General features: G+C 40.2%; 1 protein-coding gene across 1 annotated transcript; it reads right to left on the reverse strand.

The window, feature by feature from the left end:
- Positions 1-3,937: 3,937 nt before the first annotated feature.
- On the reverse strand, positions 3,938-7,704 carry LOC110705994 (pectinesterase 1-like). The gene is given in 6 exon segments (XM_021883913.1): positions 3,938-4,532; positions 5,117-5,358; positions 5,478-5,684; positions 6,975-7,186; positions 7,189-7,322; positions 7,551-7,704. Coding segments are annotated over 6 exon segments (1,092 nt in total). The 5' UTR covers positions 7,688-7,704; the 3' UTR covers positions 3,938-4,372.
- Positions 7,705-22,227: the final 14,523 nt, after the last annotated feature.

The raw sequence follows: 22,227 nt of genomic DNA on the forward strand, positions 1-22,227 counted from the left end.
TTGTTGGTACGCATATGGCTGCTGACTCGGTGCGGCATAGTGTGCTGTTGGGGGCTCAGGGTGCTGGCGCGACCACATAACCAGGTCACGGGGTTGACCATTGCGGTGGATGCGGGTAGGGCACTGACCCCACTGCAGGGGGCCTGTTGTGCCTGCGAATGTGCGGCCTGGCCTGACCATCCCGGTTGCCCCCATTGAGGTGCGGCTTGCTGCTGCTGTTGGGCCTACTACTGCTGCCCAGGACCGCGGCCTCAGCCTCTACCGCGGCCACGACCGCGACCCTTCATCCTCGACCACCAGGGGCTCCACCTCTGCCCGTTTGCTGAGGTTGTTGTTGTTGTTGTGCTGGTGCCGTAGAGTCAGGGGCAGCGTTGGTCGAAGTCTGAGCCACAAAGGACGACCGAGCAACACTAGAATCATTCGCACGCCTAGACTCTTCGAGTAAGAGACGAGATCTCGCAATTTTAAAGGTTGGAAGAGGATCCGTATGTTGAATCATAGTTGCTACTATGTCAAAATCGGTATTCACAAGACCCGAGACTAAGCGAATTACCAATTTTTGTTCCGATACGATTTGATCAACATTGGCTAGTTGATCTTTGAGATTCTTCAGCTCTCGACAATAGGCTGAAATATCAGAAAAATTCGAGAGATGCAAGGAATTAAATTGATTTTCAAGATAAACCGCCCTAGTGGTTTTGTTATCTTGAAAAATTGCCTTGAGTTTATCCCAATTTGTTGTGCAGTATCCCCTTTGCAAAGAATGGTCTCTAGCAAATCAGTCGAGATTGTACCATAAATCCAATTTTTGCCATCTGAATCGAGCCTCTTCCACATATCATCAAAGAGATCCGTAGTTTTCTTGGTTTTTGTATCGATGTGATCAAGAACATTAAAGGCATGACAGTGACATTCAAATAACTCAACCCAATTTGAATATTGAACCTTCTCGCGGTCAAGAATAAGGGGGATTGCGTTTTTGATGTTGTTAACCCCGAGAGTAGGATGAAACTCAGAGGAAGAAGACGAGGTGTCTCCGTCCTTGGTCATGTTGGCTGGATTTTGGGATGACTACGGGAAGAAGAGGGTGGCGGCTAGGGCTGTGGGGATGGTTAAAAAAAATTAATTAAAAAATGCGGAAGCAAAGGTTGGATCAAAACTTAAGCTGTGATACCATGTTAGATAATATGAAACTCTTTCGGTTGGAGCGTATTCCATTGATTCATATATATAGGGTTACAACGATGAGTCCTAATCACGTTAGAAAATCTCAAAAGATATTTACAGAATATTCACAAAACTATATCCTTCTATACAAAATAATATCTAGAATATTTATCATATTCTATCAGCAATTAGTGCAAGAATTACATATTTTGCTGTGAAGAGGAGACAAAATGGTATGATCGGGTTTGCTTCCATTTTTTTAAAGAGTTGCCACAATGTGAAAGGGAAGGGAGGAAGAATTCCCTTCTTTCTTTTGTGCGTGGAGGACGGAATTTTGGTGGAGTAAAGGGTGAGTGGTTCCTTCTTTCATTTCCTTAATTTGCACATTATTATTGGAAAGAACTTGCTCCAATTCTCCCAACGTAGCCCATGTCACCTATTAAGATTAAAATATATAAATTAAGTTTAATTATCAATAAAAATATATTGTTACTAAATATAACTCATAAAATCGTAACAGACAATAACTCAATATAAATAAATAAAAGACAACTAGAATAATAAAAACACAAATTCTTATATGTGGCTTGCTACACGGCGTGGCCGGCTATTATAGGAGTTACCTTGTTTGTGTAATAGGGGTTACTTCATCAGTGTTATAGGGTTACTCGTTCAATGTTATAGGGATTACTCGATACATTTACAAGGGTTACTTAACAGTGTTATAGGGGTTACTTTGTTTTTTTACAAGTGGCCACATGGTGTGACCAACCGCACAAAAAACGGGCTGAATAATAATAGGGATAAAATATACGAACAAATATGCAGTTATATATCATGATGTGAGATGAGTATGTATGTAAAAGAATTAAATATTTGTATAAATATGCAAATTATTGTACCAAAAGAATTGACAATGCCTAGAGGGGGTAGGGGGATGGAATTTGTGCATGATGAGAATCGAACCTCGCACCTCAAGGATGCAAGGTAACCTCTGGGCCACTGGTCCAAGAGATCATTCTCAATAAATAATACTTGTATATAGTTACAAATTACAAATAGATTTAATTTAGTGTATTAAATACTATGTCAATCACCCTACTACTTCTATTTTCTTGATCGTGGTCTCTTTCATTCCCCAACGTCAGTTCCAAATTAAATAGCTTGTTTCTTTTATCAAGTTTAACTATGTAAAAACTTAATAAAAAAATATCTTTAATTATTATTCTACTAGATGGAAACTCGTGCGATGCACGGTTTTTTCATCTAAATTTTTTAATTATTTGATTTATTGTATTTAATAATTTCAGACAAAATTACAAAAGTTTAATATTTTTTTTTACTATAATTTATAATGAATTTATTAAATATAAATAAATTGTAAATATGATATTTTTTCCGTTATATAAAATTTTTAATGTAAAATGATAAATTATTAATAATTTAAATTTACCATTTTTTTTTATTTTGATAGAACCACCAACCTTGTCCACAACCAACCTACTACATCAATGGATAAATTGAACCGTGAAATGTTAGCCAAACTGAAATTGATATAAATTAAATTTTTACATTTATATAAAATAAATCAATATATTACCAATAGATGAAAAATTGTTGCGATATAAAATCAAATCTATGCATTGGAATACTTTCATCATCTCCAAAAATAACCAAAGCCATCCATATATTAAGTATACAACATCTAATCGTATGTCATTACATAAAAAAATAATCGTTAAGTATCCTAAATAAATACAATGTAACTAATAATTACAAATATAAATTTAAACATAAGATTTTAAAAATTACCCGGACATTGATGACCTAAAACTAACACAAAATTACCAACACAAAATTCTCTTGATGGGGATTTTATATTGATACAAAATTTTATTTGTGTCGTATGATGTGTTACATCTGCATGTAAAAAAACATTTAGTACATAAAACATAAACATATAATCGTTGAGTATCCCAAATTAATACAATGTAAGTAATAATTAGAAATACTAATTTAATCATAGAATTTTAAAAATTAAGCTAAAAATTACCCAACCATTGATGACAAAAAATTAACACAAAATTACTAACACAAAATTCGCTTGATGGGGTTTTTGTATTGATACGAAATTTTGTTTGTGTCGTATGATGTGTTAATTTATAATTAACAAAATTTTAATTTAATTATAATTAACGAACAATTTGTATTTCTTATCATAAATACTATCAAAATTTATCTTATAATGATAGGTATCAAACTTTATTATAAGCGTTTATCATTTAAATATTTTTTAGTATTTTTTTTTTAGATTTCTTATACTCGTAGTATTGAATTAATAAATTTATCTTTTCCTATATTTTTACTTTATTTTTTTCATTAAAATAATTTAATTCGTGGATTATAATCTACGTGGCATTAAAATTTTAGATATATCAAATCTAATTCGTTACTTTTATCTAGGTGGCGACATAATTTTATAATTCAAAAATAAAATACAAATTTTTCTTCTTATTGGTCGAAATAAATATATTTCTTAAGTGGCACTCCAAATGCTTTCCAAAAATGCCTACTTTATTTATATATATTAGATTGTAAGAAAAAAAAACTAAATTATTTAATCAAATACACATTGAACGAATCTAACAAGATCCCACATGATTGCCTTTTTTTTTTATATCTAAAATCACAAATGTTAGTAAAAGCCAACAAATTTATAAATATTGTCAAAAGTCAAAAGTATCATCTAAATTGAAACGGAGGAAGTATATGTCTCAATAATCCAAATATATTATTGATGTAACTTATTCATCTTTATTAAATCAAAATGGATTGCAATTCATGTGGCGTTTTAGTACAACGCTATCCACTCTTTATATCTTTTGCATTGTGACTTTAAAATTTTTGTTAGCTGAGGGAAAATAAGAGGAACGGAGTGGCTTTTTACCTCTATAGGTTATTAGCTAAAAGCGCAAAACATAAAATGAAGTAAAAGTATAAATATAATTAAAAGTCATTGTTGTATTAAACAAAACCTTTCCTTGTTGAAAGTCATAATTAGGGAAATAATAAGTAACTCCACAATTAAGATCACCCTACTACTATATCGAAATAGACTAACATATTAATAATCCAAAGATATTATTGATGTACCCTATTTATCTTTTTTGTCGTTTTTCAATTTTGGCTTATAAGCTAACTTATTTCACACTTTAGGAGGCGGAAGTAGCCATTTCGCCGCATCAATATATTCCAAACTGATGAATGTTTTTGCTTCCGCTTCTGTTAATTTCTTGGTATACGGAACTCGTTTTGCAAGTGATGCACCAGGACCTTTGTTGTTATACTCTCCAAAGAACACAGTCCTACAAACATTCAATTAAATGACATTAATATTTTTATAGTATCATGTATTATAATCTAGGGAGAATGGATATTATTAATAAAACTCACTTTATTTCTTTTGTACTATTTTGAAAGAAAAAGTGAGCTATTATTAAGACAATGGCTAGATTGAATTATTTAAAAAATTTATAAAAAAATAATTATATATATATATATATTTATTTTTTTTGGTGACGGGAGTATTTAGATGTATTTAAAGTCATATATATCTTCAAAATAGGAGTGTATAGAAAAACAACAATATAATTTGGCAGATGACTTAAAATTTAATGATTTTTTTTTTTTTTTTTATCTATTTCATGTATGATTCATAACTTCTTTTTTTGTAGTATTTTTCATATTGAGGGTAACTTCAAATAATATCACTTTTAAATTTCATAAATTTTCTCCCATGTATGATAGATCAGAGAATTATTTTTTTATTTTTTATTTTCTTTTTTGTGAATAATTGCAAAGATGTACTAGACTACTAGGTGATAGTTTTGTGAAACCTTTAGATGATATAAAAATTTAATTCCCATCATATAAAATAAGAGATACTTACTTTTGTACTTCGGGCTTATTATTGTCAGACCATCCCTCAGGATTGACAACGTCACTCATGGGACAATAGGAGAATACAGCTCGAGCAGCCTCAAACCATGCTCTACCTAAGACAGCATGACCACCTGTTCCAGTCACTGGACAATGGACAAATGAGTACCCACCTTCTCCATTTGGATTTTTTCTTGCATGTGCAACAATCATTGCCATTTGATCACCCGATAGAACATGAAGCTCAGTATTCTGCCAATCAAAGTTATTAAATCAACTTTTTAGTGAGAATAAGACGGCTAATGATTTTCTGTCGAATTGAATTGACATTATTGTCCATATGAATCAAAGAGGAAGATAAATTGTTTTACCAAGTATAAAGATCTTGCTTCACCAAATATAAAATCAACAGTCCCTTCAATATAACAATCCTTGAAAAAATGTTTTCCTTTATCATCACAAACAGTGTCTTGAAATCCCACAAATTTACAGTTATAAAATGCAGCTTTATCACCGGATATTCTCATTGCAACAGCTTGAGCTCCCTTTCGTTTTCCATCAGGTCTTGGAGCAGAATTCTGTAATTAGACAAATTTATCGATATAGTTTGATTTTCCATCTAAAAGCAGCCACTTTCAATCAAAAGTCATATTATCAACAAATTTGTTTAGTTTAATTATTTTATAATTATTCAACATAATCGTTTAACTTAATTAGTAAAATGATTCAAAACAATTAACATTATAATATTTTTACTAATGATTTCCTTCCCATTCTGTTCTACCTTTCAACCTAAAGAAAGTTTCATTCAACAAATATTGTCAAAGTCAAAAAATCATAATCTCTTTATACTTGGAATAATATTGTGGTTGCATTATCCAATAACACGTACTTCCTCCGTTTTTCGTTTTTTTTTACGCCGTTTGATTTTTACACTGCTTACCAATTACAATTTGAAAAGCTTTATGATTTATAGCTATGATAAAACATAGATAGGCAAGTGGGATCTTGTTTAAATCGTCTCAATGTATATTTTATTGATATCCACTAATTTTATGAATTTACAATGTCGGAAATTAGAGATATTAATCGTTAAAAAAGTGTGTTGGCAAGCCTGATAATATATAGAACGGTGTCAACTAAATAAAAACAGAGGTTGTAGTATTTTAAAATCTTTAATTTTTTTTATTCTACCTTTGTTCTTAAATATGTTCCCATTTCTCATTTTGCAGAAGTTCAAATAATGAAAACTTCTATCAATATCGTTAATTTGTACTACAAAATTAAAAATGGCTTTCCTCAAAAAAAAAAAAAAATAAACATGGCATTATAAATTAGACATTAAGACGAAAAACCCTCACGAGTACTTTTAATTTTGTATTATTATCTAGAGAAATAAGAATCTATATTATTTCCAAATGGGAGAAACATAAAGAAACGAAGGAGTAGAACTATGTAATTGAGATTTTTTTTTTTAATCTAAATCACTAAATTTATAGTTGTAAGGCACTTTAGATTGTATATAGCTTAAAATTAAATTAAGCTTATACAATAATTTGGATATTAGATTGATTGAAATTAGGGTATAATACATGAAATTCTTATACTTAACTATTAATTATATCATGAATTCTCCCATGTGAAATAATATATGCTTTGATTGTTAATAAAACTCTTTGTACCATTTGATTTCAGTTTACTACTTGTGTTATTGCTTGAAATTATTTATTATCCCATTAGAACCATAAAATTGGAAAATAACTATGTAATAAACTAGTATGTGCATATAAATTTACGAGCATATGAAATTAAAATGTTATATAAGAAAATTTCAAAATAATTAGTAATAAGAAGAATGAGTTGTATACCGAAACAATTATGTTGGAAGCGACAAAGTAATCTGACTCCACAATCAATGTTGCACTATCTACAGTCACATATTCAGCAGCAGTACCAGCAAATGTTATAGTTGGCCTATTTTTAGGATCTGTTCCATAAAAAGTGACATAGGATTTAAATCTATCAACTTTAACTTTTTCCTTGTACTCTCCAGGACCAATTGTTATAATTACACGTTTGTGTTTCCTATTTTAACATGTTTCACAGCATCTGATATTGTCTTAAATTTTCCACTTCCATCTTGTCTTACGTCGATAGTTTCTACCCCACCACTTTCAGCTTCTACTACACTGGGTTCTAATGTTCCTCTTTGTGCACTGCAAAGTGAGAAAATTTGTTTTGAGCACATGTTATATAAATTAATGTACAAGTATAATAATTAGTATAATTTGAATATTCTAAAATAATTATGAAAAGTAGCACATAAGTTTACATCTGGCTACTTTCTACCCATCACTAATGACTATGACTAGTGTACATTAGTCGTTTATAAATGATATGTGATAATATATGAATAAAAAAAAAATATATATATATTTGAATACCTAATAGGTTTTATTGCAGCTTGAAACCAAGTATTAACTTCAGCATCGTTTTCCGGAATTAGAGTTTGTGCATTTATTGTTAAGGTACTATTTACAAAAAGAAAACTTGCAAAAGCAAATATAAGAAACTTCCCCATTTCTTTTTTTTTTTTTTTTTTTTTTTCCTAGCTCCTCAACTTATAAATTGTTATGTTTGTAATGTGCAAAACGGTACCTTATATATAATATAAACAGAGAGAAGAAAAACAAAAAATATTCAGAGGCAAAACAGAAACATTCCCAAGTAACAATGGTTCTGAATAAAAGACTATCAATCAAATGGTATAGCACTAAAAATAAATTCTTTTTCCAATATTAGGAAAAACTAATATCATGATTGTTGGGCAAACACGACAAATGACAACAAAGTTCATCTCATATTTTTTCTTTTTCTAAAATTTTGTGCTTTTCAAATTTTTGATGGTCTATTTATTAATATGGACAATAAAAAATTTTAACGTTAATTAAATTTAAAATAAATGTTGATAAGCGCAAAATATTATTATTTGGGTCATTTTTGTGTTTTTGATGTGTCGTGTTGATATACACTATACATAAAAACAATTTACTATATTTTATTTTCCATTTAGGTGTTTTGACTTTTTTCTTTTAAGAAAATTGATTTAAATAATTCAATTTTTAGTCCGTTTAAATCTATTAGTCCAACCTTTTGATTATTCTAAAATAATTTAAATTTTGAAGGGTCTTCAATTTTATTGGTTAGGCCACATTGACCTGCTACCTATTGTTCACATAATTTTTCAATTGAACAAAACAAATTAAAAAAAAAAAACCTTTTTTTATTTCTCACTCCTTCTCCTTCCCTCTTGCCCCAGCAACCCAACCCTTTGGAGCCCAGCAACCTCCAGCCACCAAACCACCTAAGAAACCCTACCTCCTCCTAACCCCTAGAACTCAGCCACCTCCAACCACCCAACCAAACCCATAAAAACCCCAGCCACCCAGCGCAGCCACCTTCCCAAAACCGTGAAACCTAGTCACCCAACCCATTTAACCCAAAATCCATCCACCCAACCCATGAAACTCAGCCACCTCCGAAATCCCGAAACCCCTCTACAACCCCAAACACAAGCATAATTATCAACCCAGAAGCGGAGGGAGATTGTAGGAGAAGAGGGCTTTTGGGGTTGGTGGTTTCGGGATTTTGGAGGTTGGTGGTGGATTTGGAGTTTTGAGGGTGGTCGGGGTTTCGGCATTTCATAGTGGTCAGGGTTTTGGTGGTGTTGTTGGTTTCGGGGTTATGAGATTGGTGGTTGCTAGGTTTTCGAGGTTTTTGGGTTGGTAGTGGCAGGGGTCTCGAGATTTCGCTGGTTTTAGGTGGGTGGTAGGGGAATGGAGGGGAAGGGGTGGTCAGAAAAGCAAAGGAAAGGGGTTGTTACCGGAATTAATGGAGGTGGAGGGATAGGGGCTGATTTAACAGAAGGGGAGGGGAGAGGGAAACAGAGAAAAAAAAAAAAAAAAGAAAGAAAAAAAAATTAAAAAAAATTTAAATATATAGGACGAATCAAAATGTGACATGTGGCAAGATAACTTGATATTGTAGATTGGTGACCAAACTATCTGTTTCGGGGTTTTCTGATGTCCTGCGGGAGAGTTACAATTCCGAGACTGGAACCGGACGCCTGTACCTGCAAAACAACGGAGACTCCTGGTGGTGGGAGCTCCGCCTCCAACGGTCAAGTTACTACCTGATTAATGAGTAATTAATGCAGAAATTAAAGTGATTGGGTCTCTCTAGGTGAGAGTGTTTAATGTAGGTAATCTGTTTTTTTAGCGTGATCAGCCTGTAATCCCCCTTAATGAGGATTAAGGGAGGTATTTATAACCTCGGGAAACGTGCCAATCTAGGTTTAGGTTAACCTTGGGCTGATTGGGCATCCCTCGGAAGTTGGGCCTAGGTGACCGGTTATCCCAGGTGTCATGGGAAGGACACGTGTCGTGTCGTAATTGGTCCAAGGTGGACGGATCATTGCTTGACACGTGGCAGGCTCCTATTGGCCCATGTGATGGACACATGGCGGAACCTGATTGGTCCACTTGTCAGATGGTGATTGGTGGGAGCAAAATCCCCTAATCATTTGCCCCTCACAGGTGGCACGTGACTGATCACGTGTTACCTGTGACAGGTGTCGCACTGTAACAGGCGACGGCCTGCTACAGGTGTCACTCGGCGAAAGGCCGAGAGATTCTCCCGCCCAAATTATGAATTCTGGAAGTGACCCTTCACCTTCTCACTTCGCCTATATAAAGGAGTGTTGACTTCGGTCATTTTCACACTTGAGAACTTTGTGAGAGAACATTCGGACCCCTGAACTTGCTCTGACATTTTGGTCCCTTTCTGCCTACCGCCTGTTCTGACAAGCCGACTGCACAGGATTTTCAGAACTCCATCAACGTCACTCGTTCAGGTAACCGTCGGTTCTCTTACTCTTAATTTTATTCTTTTTTGAAATGGCACCACGGAAGCACACGACACGACCTAGGTTAGTGATCAGCCGGTCACCGGGGATGGGTGAATCTAGGACTAGGAGTGCCGCCTGCCCTTTTCCGGACCCATCTTTGCCCTTTATACAAAGTCCGACTGTATCTGTGTCTATGCAGAGCATGATGGCCAGAACAAAAAAAGACTGTCAGGATCTCAAACTCAGACGGCTCCTCCCACAGGGTGCCGATTAGTGAAACATCTGACCAGGCGCCAGATGTGGAAGTGAAACAAAGCGCCTTGAAAGCCGGCAGTTCTGAGAGAGGAGTCAAAGTGACCCCTTCCCATTTTATAGTTGACAATTCTACATTCTCTCCTGCTCCTTTTAAAGGAGAGGAGGCGGGCCCCTCTGGGAGAGGGGAGGAGTCGTCCTCTTCGAACTCGTCAGAGGACGATTCCGAGTCTAGCTCTTATGGCCATGCTTCTCTTGACACAGAAGAGAAAAACAGTCGACTGCAAGAGGCGAGGCTTTCTCACGCAGTTGAGAAGGGGGACGATTGGGTGGAGCCATCCGCCTCTCACCGAGAGCAAAATACCCCCTACTACTGCACGGTACCTCGGGGCCGGATCACGGCCATGCAAGAGAAAGTGGAGAGCTTTATCGCAAACCACACAATGGGCCCCGGCTTTTTAGTGTTTGTGCCGGATCCAGAAGACGCAGTCGTCTGGCCGGCTGGTACCAGTTATGATAGCGCCTGCTTTGGCTGCTACGAGGCGGCCATCAAGGCTGGGCTGCGCTTCCCACCACATCCGGCTGTTCAGCGGATCTTGGATGGGTATGAGTTGGGGTTATGGCAGTTAGCCCCGAACTCCTAGGTCAACGTACTCGGCTATGTGGCCGGGTGCGAGTTGCACGGGGTGGAGCCGAGCTTCGAGGCTTTCGCCCACATGAACTACCTCAGCCGGACCCCTAAGGCAGGCGGTACCGGCTGGTATCAATTGACGAGCCACAGGGGCTACCTCATGACGAGAGGTAAAGCAAACAAATGGAAGGACTGGCGGAGCACTTTCCTCATCATTGAGAGTTCAGACACAGAGCTGAACAAGCGCTTCAACAGGTGGAACAGGAATCCGCCCCTTCTTGCAGGCGGCCGCAACATGCCGCCTGTTCCCCCCAAGGCTAAGAAAGAGATCCTAGATAAAGGACTCTTCAAAGTAGAGTCGAAGGTGAACTCTACTTCAGGGGTACGAGAGCAAGTACCCCTGCACTGCGTCCCGAGCTTCAAATGGCTCTACGACGAGTACTTTTTGGCCGCCTGTGGCCTCAGCAGTCGGTGCTCAAGAGGTAGCCGGCCTGTCGAATACTCTGTTGTTCCATGCATTTCTTGTTATGACTTTTATTAACTTTGCTATTTGTTTTTGCAGCGGACGCCATGAGCAAAATTACCGCCTCCAAGACTGCGGCGGCCATGTTGCGGGCCTCCATCATGCAACAAGCTTCAACCGACTCCCCCAACAAGGGGGCACCCTTGGTGGGCTTCGAACCTTTCACCCTCTTTTTGGAGTTGTGTTTATGCATATACTGACTTCTTCTTTTTTAGACGGGCGCTCCAAGAGCTTCTTCTTCCCAACAGCCGGACCCCAAGGCCCGGAGGACGACTGTTGCGAGCTCTCCTGGTTCTGCCAGGAAACATGCGGCGGCTGAGAAACAGCCGGCCACTTCTTCTAAAACTCCAGCTGGGCCACCTAGAAGTATGAAATTGTCCTTGTAAATTTTAGACTTGCTCCCTTCTTTACTAGGTCTAATCCGTTTGTTTATGCTTGATGCAGCCGGCCCTCAGGAGCCTGACTTGGTCGAGGTGGCCAAGTCTATGATCAAGGCCGTTCCTCCAGCTGAAAGAGAGGTGGTCAGGGGTGTCGGCACCCTTGACCTAGACGGGATTGCAGGGGTCCTTGCTGAGGTATACTTAGCATATTTTTGAGTATTTTAATTCCAGGACGCCTGTTTTCTTTTTGTTTGGAAACTGACGCATGTTCCCCTTTTTATTAGGCCCTGCTCCGAGTGAACGGCCTTCGCAAGCCGCTTGACCGGAAGAACAAAGAGGTAAAGGCTGCAAAAGCTATGGCCGCCTCTGACTGTGATAAGGCAATGTTTCAAATTGCCCAAAATGTAGTTCTGACCATTGATATTCTTTATTATCAGGCGCAGGCTACCGCCGCTATCCGGGCTCAGTTAGAGGCAGCCCAGAAGAGGAATAGCGAGCTGGAGGCGACCATCAACAACCTCAAGGCCGAGCTGAAACCTCTTCGCCAAAAGATGTCCTCATACGAAACCTTGGAGAAATCCTTGGCGAGCGTAAAGGTACGCCTGGTGACCCAGGAGAAGAGTCTTACTTAGGAGCTCTCGGAAAAGGCCGAGCAAGAAAAGAAAGAGCTGGTCCGGGAGATAATGGAAGACTCTGCTCAAATCCAGCGCATGACTTGGGGCCACCTCTTCCCTAATGCCGACTTTGCCTCATCTGAAAAAACGTACCGCCAGTGTTCTGATACATATAATCAAGAGATCCTGGCGGCTGCTGAGGAAGAGGCGTTGGAGGAAGCGTTGGAGGAGGAGGAGCAGCCGGTAGTGGCGCTTGTGCCGCTTGGGGGTAATGCATCAAAGAAGGATGCAGCTGAAGCCGAGTCCAGCAAGAAGAGTGCTGACCAGGCGGCAACTGCTAATATTGAAGATCTGCCCCCTTCTTAAGCTTTATGTCTTCTTGTCACGGCCTGCGTGCCGTTTGTTTTGTATTTACCCGGCCAGGGGGCCGGGGCTCTGAATATTTTGCCGGTCTTTGATGACCGGCTTCTTTTTAATGAATTTTTTGTTTTGCTTCAAATTTGTTCAAGTATTGAATATTCTGATATCCAATTGTACACTATACCGACTGTTTTACATGGCCGATAGTTGTAGACAGGTACAGATAGTTAGTCACGCCGCCTATGCCCCTGGACGACTGGTTGTCTGTTTCCAGGCTAGACGATCAGTCGGCCATTTATCCAATCGGTATTCGAACCATTTTAAAGACTGGATCCCCTTTAGGCAGGCGATCCTGTTATTTGTAAAATTAACCAAGTAGGAAAGTGGTTTGACCAAGTAAACATGATTGTTACCTAGTCGCCAAGTAACTGAGTAGTAGAGGTATCAAGCGGTGGGTACCGATTGTTCCCCTTTATTCGCCAATGTTTGTTGGCTTTTAACTCATAGGTTGTTAACCTAGCAGGAGTAGTGGTTGAGAGCCCCTGTTTGCTAAAAACAGGCGGACGACTCATACCTTTTAGGCTCCATACTAAGTTTGAGAGAGTGACTATGAGTTAACTTTGGTGTTACTCAGTCGCCGTCACTCCTGCTTGAGTAGTAAAGGTACCAGGCGGCGGAGGCCGACTGAACCTTTTGATTTGTCAATGTTTGTTGGCTATTAACTCAAGAGGTACCCCCTGCATTTATCCCAAGTAATACAGGCGGTCATCTGACTCAGATGTCAACTGCTACCACTGGTTTGGTTAGTGATAGAGTTATCCTTGTCTCAAAAACGGCTACGTGGTTGCCCTTGGGGACAGTCGTATAGGTGCCGTGTAATTAGTTTATAGAGCAATGTTCCACCCAAAAGGGAGCTGCTCTTTGCGACGAATTTCATCCGGAGGGATGCCGCCAGACGCCTGCTATGATGTTGGGACAGGTCGTATTAGTTTTGAAGATTTGATCAGTTGGCTTGGCGCCTGGTTTGATCATTCGGCCTGTGGCCTTGGTTAGTTCTTGGTGAACGTAGGTGCTAAGTAAAAGGAGGGTAGCCGCCTGTTAGGCACAGGGTCGGCCAGACCCTGATCATTTTTAATTAAGTATAAGGGGGGTGGCCGTGTGTTTGGAACCAGTCGGCCCTCTTTTATGGAGAGTAGCCGACTATATGTCCAGACGGCATGCCCCTATGGTGAGAGTAAAATACTCAATGGAGAGTAGCCGACTGTAAAGGTACAGACGGCATGCCCCTCTGAAGTAAGAATACAATACTCAATGGAGAGTAGTCGACTGTAAAGGTACAGACGGCATGCCCCTCTGAAAGAGTAAAACTCAATGGAGAGTAGCCGACTGTAAAGGTACAGACGGCATGCCCCTCTGAAGATAGAGTAAAATACTCAATGGAGAGTAGCCGACTGTAAAGGTACAGACGGCATGCCCCTCTGAAGATAGAGTAAAATACTCAATGGAGAGTAGCCGACTGTAAAGGTACATGCGGCATGCCCCTCTGAAGATAGAATTAAACATGGAGAGTAGCCGACTGGTTGTTAGTAGGCGTGCCCCTCTTAGTACAAAATTAAATATTAAGTACGCAAACTTTTATTAAGTAGCCCTTGACTATTTACATCATTCAAAAGAAATATTTCTTAAGATTATCTACATTCCAAGTTCGAGGCAACGGTTGTCCGTCTGGTGTTCCCAGATGGTAGGTACCGTCCCTGACCACTTCACAGATTCGGTAGGGTCCTTCCTAGTTGGGAGTTAGTTTGCCAGACTCATTAGCCCTACCAACTGCTTCCATTTTTCTAAGTACAAAGTCCCCCACTTTGAGTGGACGCCTATGTACTTTTTTGTTGTATGATCTAGTCATTCTCAGGCGGTAAATTTCATGGCGCAAGACAGCATTTCCCCTCCTTTCAGGAAGTGAGTCTAATGCCAGGCGCATGGCTTCCCAGTTTGCCTCTTCGTCATATAGCATTACTCGAAGAGTCGGCTCGTAGTGTTCTATTGGAAGAACAGCTTCCGCACCATAAGTTAGGAGGAATGGAGTTTCTCCAGTCGCCCCTTTTTCAGTCGTCCTAATGGCCCAGAGAACATGTGGTAATTCATCCGCCCATAGGCCGCCTGCACGTTCAATCTTTTTCTTGAGACCGTCTGAGATAATTTTATTAAAGGCTTCTACCTGGCCGTTTGCTTGTGGACGGCCGACAGATGCAAAGTAGTGTGCAATTCCTTGGTCACCCAACCAGCTTTTGAGAACAGGCGTCTCAAATTGGGGACCATTATAAAAAACCATAGACATGGGAACCCCGAACCGAGTGATGACATTTTTCCAAATGAATGAAATTACATCCTTCGTCTTGATTCCCTTTACAGCCTCCGCCTCTACCCATTTAGTGAAGTAGTCGACGGCAACAAGTATGTACCTCCTTCCGCCTGTAGCAGGCGCATATGGACCCAGAATATCCATGCCCCACTTAGCAAACGGTAGTGGGCTATGAATGGTAGTGAGGTCAGTAGCCGGACGGTGAATTAGCTTGCCAAACCTTTGGCACTTGTCACATTTTTTCACCATCTCCATTGCATCTGCTTCTAAAGTAGGCCAAAAGTAGCCCTGCCGCCTTGCCCGTTGAGCAAGCGTCCTACCGCCTATATGGGAAGCACAGTAACCAGAGTGAAGATCGTTTAGAATCTCTCGCCCCTTTTCTGGAGTAACACACTTTAAGAAGGGTTGAAGGTACCCCCTTTTGTGAAGTTCTCCTTTTATTATTTCAAAACCGGTTGCTCGTTTTTTCAGTGCTGCCGCCTGTTGATGATCATCCGGCAGGGTACCGTTTGTCAGATATGCCCTGATTGGATCCATCCAGGTTGAGCTTCTGTCTAGGATTCCAATAGGGTCTTCCTCGATGCTTCTCTTCTCCATTACTTCCCAAAAAACAGTTCGAGGAGTATCACAGGAGGCGGATGATGCTAATTTTGACAGTGCATCCGCCTGGTTGTTTTCTGATCTCGGCACTTGGGTCAGATGGAAATCCTCAAGGGAGCCGACTGCTTGTCGGACCGCCTGTAAATACTTGATCATGGCCGGATGGGTTGCTTCGTATTCGCCATTGTACTGACTCACTATCAATTGTGAATCGGAACAGGCGTCTATTTTTCTTGCCCCTGCCGCCTTGCACATGCGGATTTCGGCTAGTAAAGCTTCATATTCTGCCTCATTGTTTGAGGCCTGAAAACTGAAGCGTAGAGCATACTCGTACCTGTCGCCCTCTGGCGACTGACATATGACGCCTGCTCCATAACCATTTGAAGTAGAGCTTCCGTCCACATATACCTTCCAGACTTGGTCTGTAACTTGAGAGTCCGGAGGACGAGTCATCTCAACAATAAAGTCAGCAAAGGCTTGCCCCTTCACTGCTTTTCTAGGCTCGAAAGTAACTTCGAGGCTCTGAATTTCTATGGCCCATTTGATCATTCGGCCTGACGACTCCATGATGGTCAGTGGCCGCTTGATAGGTTGATCTGTATACACGACGACTGCATGTGCCAAAAAGTAGGGCTTCAATTTTTTAACAGCCATGAAGAGTGCAAGACCAAATTTCTCCACTAAGGGATACCTCAACTCGGCATTTTTCAGTACGTGACTGACAAAGTAGACCAGGAGCTGACAGCCGTCTCTTTCAGCAAGGAGAACAGCGCTTAACGCATGATTAGAGACGGCCAGGTACATGTAGAGTACTTCTTTGGGCAAAGGGCTGACCAGCCTCGGCAAGGAATGCAAGTGAACTTTCAATTTCTGGAAGGCCGCCTCAGCATCCGGCCCCCATTCAAACCTTGCCTTTTTCTTAATTGCCTGGAAAAAGTATAGGCATTTGTCGCCTGATCGGCTTAGAAATCTTCCCAAGGCCGCCAGACAACCTGTTTACTTCTGAACCTCTCGGATGGTACGAGGCGACTGCATGTCAATGACCGCCTGCACCTTCTCAGGGTTCGCCTCTATTCCTCTCTGATTGATAAGGAATTCGAGAAATTTCCCAGACTCAACTCCAAAGACACATTTCTTGGGATTGAGCATGACATGGTGCCGCCTGAGTGTGGCGAAAGTTTCTCGGAGGTCCGTTAGATGATCTTTCTGAAGTTTAGACTTGACAATCATATCATCAATATATGCCTCGACATTTCTCCCAATTTGATCAAAGAACACAGTGTTTATCATTCGCTGGAAAGTGGCCGGGGCATTCTTAAGACCAAACGGCATGACCGTGTAACAATATAACCCCTGATCAGTGACGAAGGCCGTCTTCTCCTGATCTTTCTCCCATAAAGGAATTTGATGGAAACCAGAGTAGGCGTCCATAAAGCTCATCAAAGCATGGCCGGCTGTTGAGTCGACCAGGTTATCAATTTTAGGCAGAGGGTAACTGTCTTTGGGGCACGCCTTGTTTAAGTCTGTGTAGTCTACACACATTCGCTAGGTGCCATTCGGCTTTTTAACAAGCACCACATTTGCAACCCAGTCTGGGAAGTAGCATTGCCGAATGAACCCTGCATCAAGTAATTTTTTAACTTCGGCGGCTGCCGCCTGACTTCTTTCTTCGCCATGGTTCCGCTTCTTCTGCCGTACCGGCTTCTTTTTCGGATCCACGGCCAGTTTATGTACCGCCAGATCAGGACTAATGCCTGGCATTTCATGGACTTCGAATGCAAAGAGGTCCTTGTATTCTTTCAATAGTGTGTGAAAGTCGTCACCCAGGACTCCCAGAGCAGTCGTCCCAACTTTGACTGTTCGCTCAGGACGTGAATCGTCTAAGATCAAGTCCGTATGCTCACCAGCCGGCTGAGGGCGCAATTCATCCGACCGCTCCTCTGCCAATGATTGCTATTTTCTGTCTTTTCTTGCGGCCCCTGTCTGGGATGCCTTTCTCTTCTTGCCGCCTGCTTCTTGAACAGGCGCACTCTCCTTGACATTGTCAAGGTCTATTTTTCCACCACTCGACCCAGTGGCCATAACAGTGGGCTTGACATCCGAGAGATAGCACTCTCGGGCCATCCTCTGATCTCCCCTTAGGGACCCGACTGTTCCATTATCCCTCTCAAACTTGAGCAACATAAGAGATGAGATTATAACAGCCTTGGAATTATTCAGGGTTGATCGTCCCAGAATCATGTTGTAGGCCGAGAGTTCTTTTACTACCAGGAACCGGACTACCATGTGTCGTCCTTCCCCTTTTTCGCCCAGGCGGATGGGTAAATCCACTCGTCCCACTGGGTGGACGACTCCTCCTCCAAACCCTACTAAAGGGTGGGATGCCGGATGTATGCAATCAGTCTGATATTTTAGTTTCGACAGACATTTGCTACTGATGTGATCTGAGGAGCTTCCGGTATCTATGAGGATTCGGCCAACTCTCTGGTTGGCCACTTTACATTCAATAACGATAGGGTCGTCATGCGGCCCACTTACCCCTCCTAGATCTTCTTCAGTGATGACAATCTCAGGAAATGAATATTTGGAGGGCCGTTCTTGGTGAACGGAATTTACATCTAACCGCCTGATATTGTCTTTGTTGCCCCTAATAGTGGGGCCGCCTCCTGAGAAGCCGCCTGCAATGGTGTAGACGACTGCATCATCTGTATCGGAGCTTTCGGCCTGTTGATTCTTTTTGGCCGACTGCTTTTTCGAGGAAGTGTTCCCCGTAGATTTCTTGACATAAGTGTCAAGATCACCGTGCTCAGCCAGGCGGTCCAGATACCGCATGAGACTGATGCATTCATTGGTGTGATGACCAACATCTTCATGATAATCACAGAATTTTTCTTGGTTCCGGTTGTTTGCAGAACCCTTCATGGGGACCGGCTTCTCAATTGAGATCCGTCCCTTGATTTCCTTTAGGATAAACCGGCTATCCTTGTTAAACGCATACTTTGGGGAGTATGGTTTGAATTCTTTTTTCTTTTTCTGGGCTGGCTGTTTAGAGGAATCAGCCGCCCAGACCTCATTTCTCTTCTCGTCTTTGTTTGACGACTGTTTCTGTCGTCCTTCTCTTTTGTCGGACCTTCTCCCGTCTGACTATTTTACCGTACTACAAAGATCAGTCGCCTGTATATAGGCTTCCGCTTCAATCAAGGCCTCTTGAAGAGTCGCCACCCTCTTTCGGACCAAATCAAATTTGAAGGTCGACCCGTCTTTGAGACCTCTGAAAAAGTCAGTATAGGCTACTTCATCCGGTAACCCTTGAATCTGTATTCTCATCAGGTTAAACCGCCTGATGTAAGAACGAAGACCCTCCTTCTCGCCCTGCTGAATTGTTCCTAAATCAAGGGTCGTCTTCTTCGCAGGGATGTTCATGGCGAAGTTGGAGGTGAATAAGTAAGCAAGCGTCCTGAAGTTATTTACACAACCACTCGGCAGGTTACCGAACCATTGTTGTGCGATTCCTTTGAGAGTCGCTGGGAAACACTTGCACCAAGTGGGATCATCCAACCCTTGAAGGTACATCAGGTTGGTGAATGCCATCAGATGGTCTTCTGGGTTAGTAGTGTCATCATAGGCGCCTACTAATACATTTTTCACTTTGGCCGGCTGAGCGGCTTCAGTAATTTCCTTGGAGAAAGCCGACGGCTGTTCGCCAAGTCTAAGCAACCGTAGCTGCCAGTCCATAGGTTAAACGTTTTTTGCTGCATGTCCACCAAACGGAGGTGGCTGTAAGAAATACTGTTGTTGCGGTACAAACGGTAAGTTTGGTACCGCCTGGTCGTTATGAAAGCCGGACTGACGGGAGGTGCCGCCTGACTAACTCTCATGATACGACTGAGTATGCCTCATCGAGGTATTTCGCAGACTGTCTTGGAAGTTTGAAGTAGAGGCCGACTCTGACAATCGGACACTCTTCTTCTGTTCTAGCAGTAGCCGAGCGTCTGTGTATGTTTTCCTCGACCCGTCCGCCTGAATATGACGAACAGGTTTCCTAATTCCTGGAGTAGGAAAACGGTATTTTGTGAAATCAAGGGCAGGTGGCTCCCACTTCCTAGATTTAGGATGAGGGGTCGCCTCTCGCCCTTGAACTGGTTTCCTCTTCAGTGAAGTGGAGGGTTTCTTAGCCGACTGCTCCTTGTCCAGAGCAGGCGACTTCTTGTTGATCAACTCTTGAATTTCTCCCTTGAAGTCCCTCATGAAGGTCATGAGTTCACTCCTTGTGATGGGAGCAGACCCATCAGTCGGCTGTTGCCGAACAGGCGGTGCGCCTGCTGGCTCGCTTCCTGTATGAAGATGTTCCCGTTCCCTCCTTTCGGTATGACGGGTACGTCGGGCCCTTAGGTCCCGTCTGAAGCTGTGTGAGCTTCAACTTCAAATTCATTCTCAGTATCGTGGTCCGACTGAACTTGAGGGTCGTCTAGGGGACGCCTCTCTTCAGGAGTCGGTACAGACGTGGATGCCATCTTAGAAGTACTCTCCCCACAGACGGCGCCAAATGTTTTGGGGTTTTCTGATGTCCTGCGGGAGAGTTACAATTCCGAGACTGGAACCGGACGCCTGTACCTGCAAAACAACGGAGACTCCTGGTGGTGGGAGCTCCGCCTCCAACGGTCAAGTTAGTACCTGATTAAGGAGTAATTAATGCGGAAATTAAAGTGATTGGGTCTCTCTAGGTGAGAGTGTTTAATGTAGGTAATCTGCTTTTTTAGCGTGATCAGCCTGTAATCCCCCTTAATGAGGATTAAGGGAGGTATTTATAACCTCGGGAAACGTGCCAATCTAGGTTTAGGTTAACCTTGGGCTGATTGGCCATCCCTCGGAAGTTGGGCCTAGGTGACCGGTTATCCCAGGTGTCATGGGAAGGACACGTGTCGTGTCGTAATTGGTCCAAGGTGGACGGATCATTGCTTGACACGTGGTAGGCTCCTATTGGCCCATGTGATGGACACATGGCGGAACCTGATTGGTCCACTTGTCAGATGGTGATTGGTGGGAGCGAAATCCCCTAATCACTATCTATTAACTATTATTAAAACAAAATACTGCTGGCATCATCTCTCCTTAAAACTCTATACGTGTCGCTTTCTTATGAAATTTTTTCCCGCCTAAAACCATTTATGATGTCATTTTTTTGTGATATTTTGTTTTTTAAAGGATTTTTTTTTTTTTTTTTTTTTTTTGGTGATACTTTGTAAACAAGTTAAGTAAATTCTTTCAACAAATTTAATCTAGAAAATTGAAGTATAGTAAATTGAATACCAACTATATTCCTTTATTTTGTTTTAAAGATTTATCATCCCCTCTCCTCAATTTCTTAACACTAATATTCAAACGTATAGAAATTTTCTGAAATATTCAAACTGTATTCCTTTCAAAAAAATCCCCTTTTAATAAATTTATGCCAAAATTAAAAAGATTCATTGTATTATTAATTAATTAAATGAGTGAAGTCAAATCTAAATAAGGCCCTTTACTAAGGCCTTATTTTTTGTTTGATAAACTTGAGAATTTTATATAACTTCAATAAATGTATAGTTATCTTCCTATGTATTTATGCTTAATAATTACATAAAAGTGAGTCTTAGCTCCATTAATAACGTTTTTTTTTCATGTTATGTTATGAAAAAATAATCTTTTCTTTTTGCTATCTTCCTGCATGCATGCATAACACACTATTTATAGCTTAACACATTTTATTTTGAGAGGGAAATAAGCAATTGTAATATAATGGAAACAAACAACATAACTTTACAATAATGTTATGGCACAGCTGCTGAGTATGGCACCGTAGACAGTGCAACATTGATTGTGGAGTCTGATTACTTTGTTGCTAAAAACATTATTGTTTCGGTATGCAACTCTTATTCTTCATTCCTTTTATATTTTTATTTGTTTATAATATTTTATAGTACTTTATTTATTTATTATATTTTATTGTAGTCTCTAACTAATATTATAAAAATTAAAGTTATATATAGAGATTTAATTTAATTTTGATTAAATTAAACATCCGTACATTACTCATAAAATAATACATTATATGGAATATATGGGAAGTAATTTTATAATTACTAGATGGAAGCCCGTGCGATGCACGGTTTTTTCATCTAAGATTTTTTATTATTTGATTTATTGTATTTAATAATTTCAGACAAAATTACAAAAGTTTAATATTTTTTTTTACTATAGTTTATAATGAATTTATTAAATATAAATAAATTGTAAATATGATATGTTTTCCGTTATATAATCTTTAATGTGAAATGATAAATTTTTAATAATTTAAATCCTAAATCATTATTCATTATTTTACCATATCTTTTTAATTCGATAGAATCACCAACCTCGTCCACAACCAACCTGTTACATCAATTGATAAAAATTTTAGCCAAATTGAAACTGATATAAATTAACTCTTTACATTTATATAAAATAAATCAAT

Source organism: Chenopodium quinoa, unplaced genomic scaffold (genome assembly GCF_001683475.1).
Source record: "Chenopodium quinoa cultivar QQ74 unplaced genomic scaffold, ASM168347v1, whole genome shotgun sequence".
In the NCBI taxonomy this organism is placed as follows: domain Eukaryota; kingdom Viridiplantae; phylum Streptophyta; class Magnoliopsida; order Caryophyllales; family Amaranthaceae; genus Chenopodium; species Chenopodium quinoa.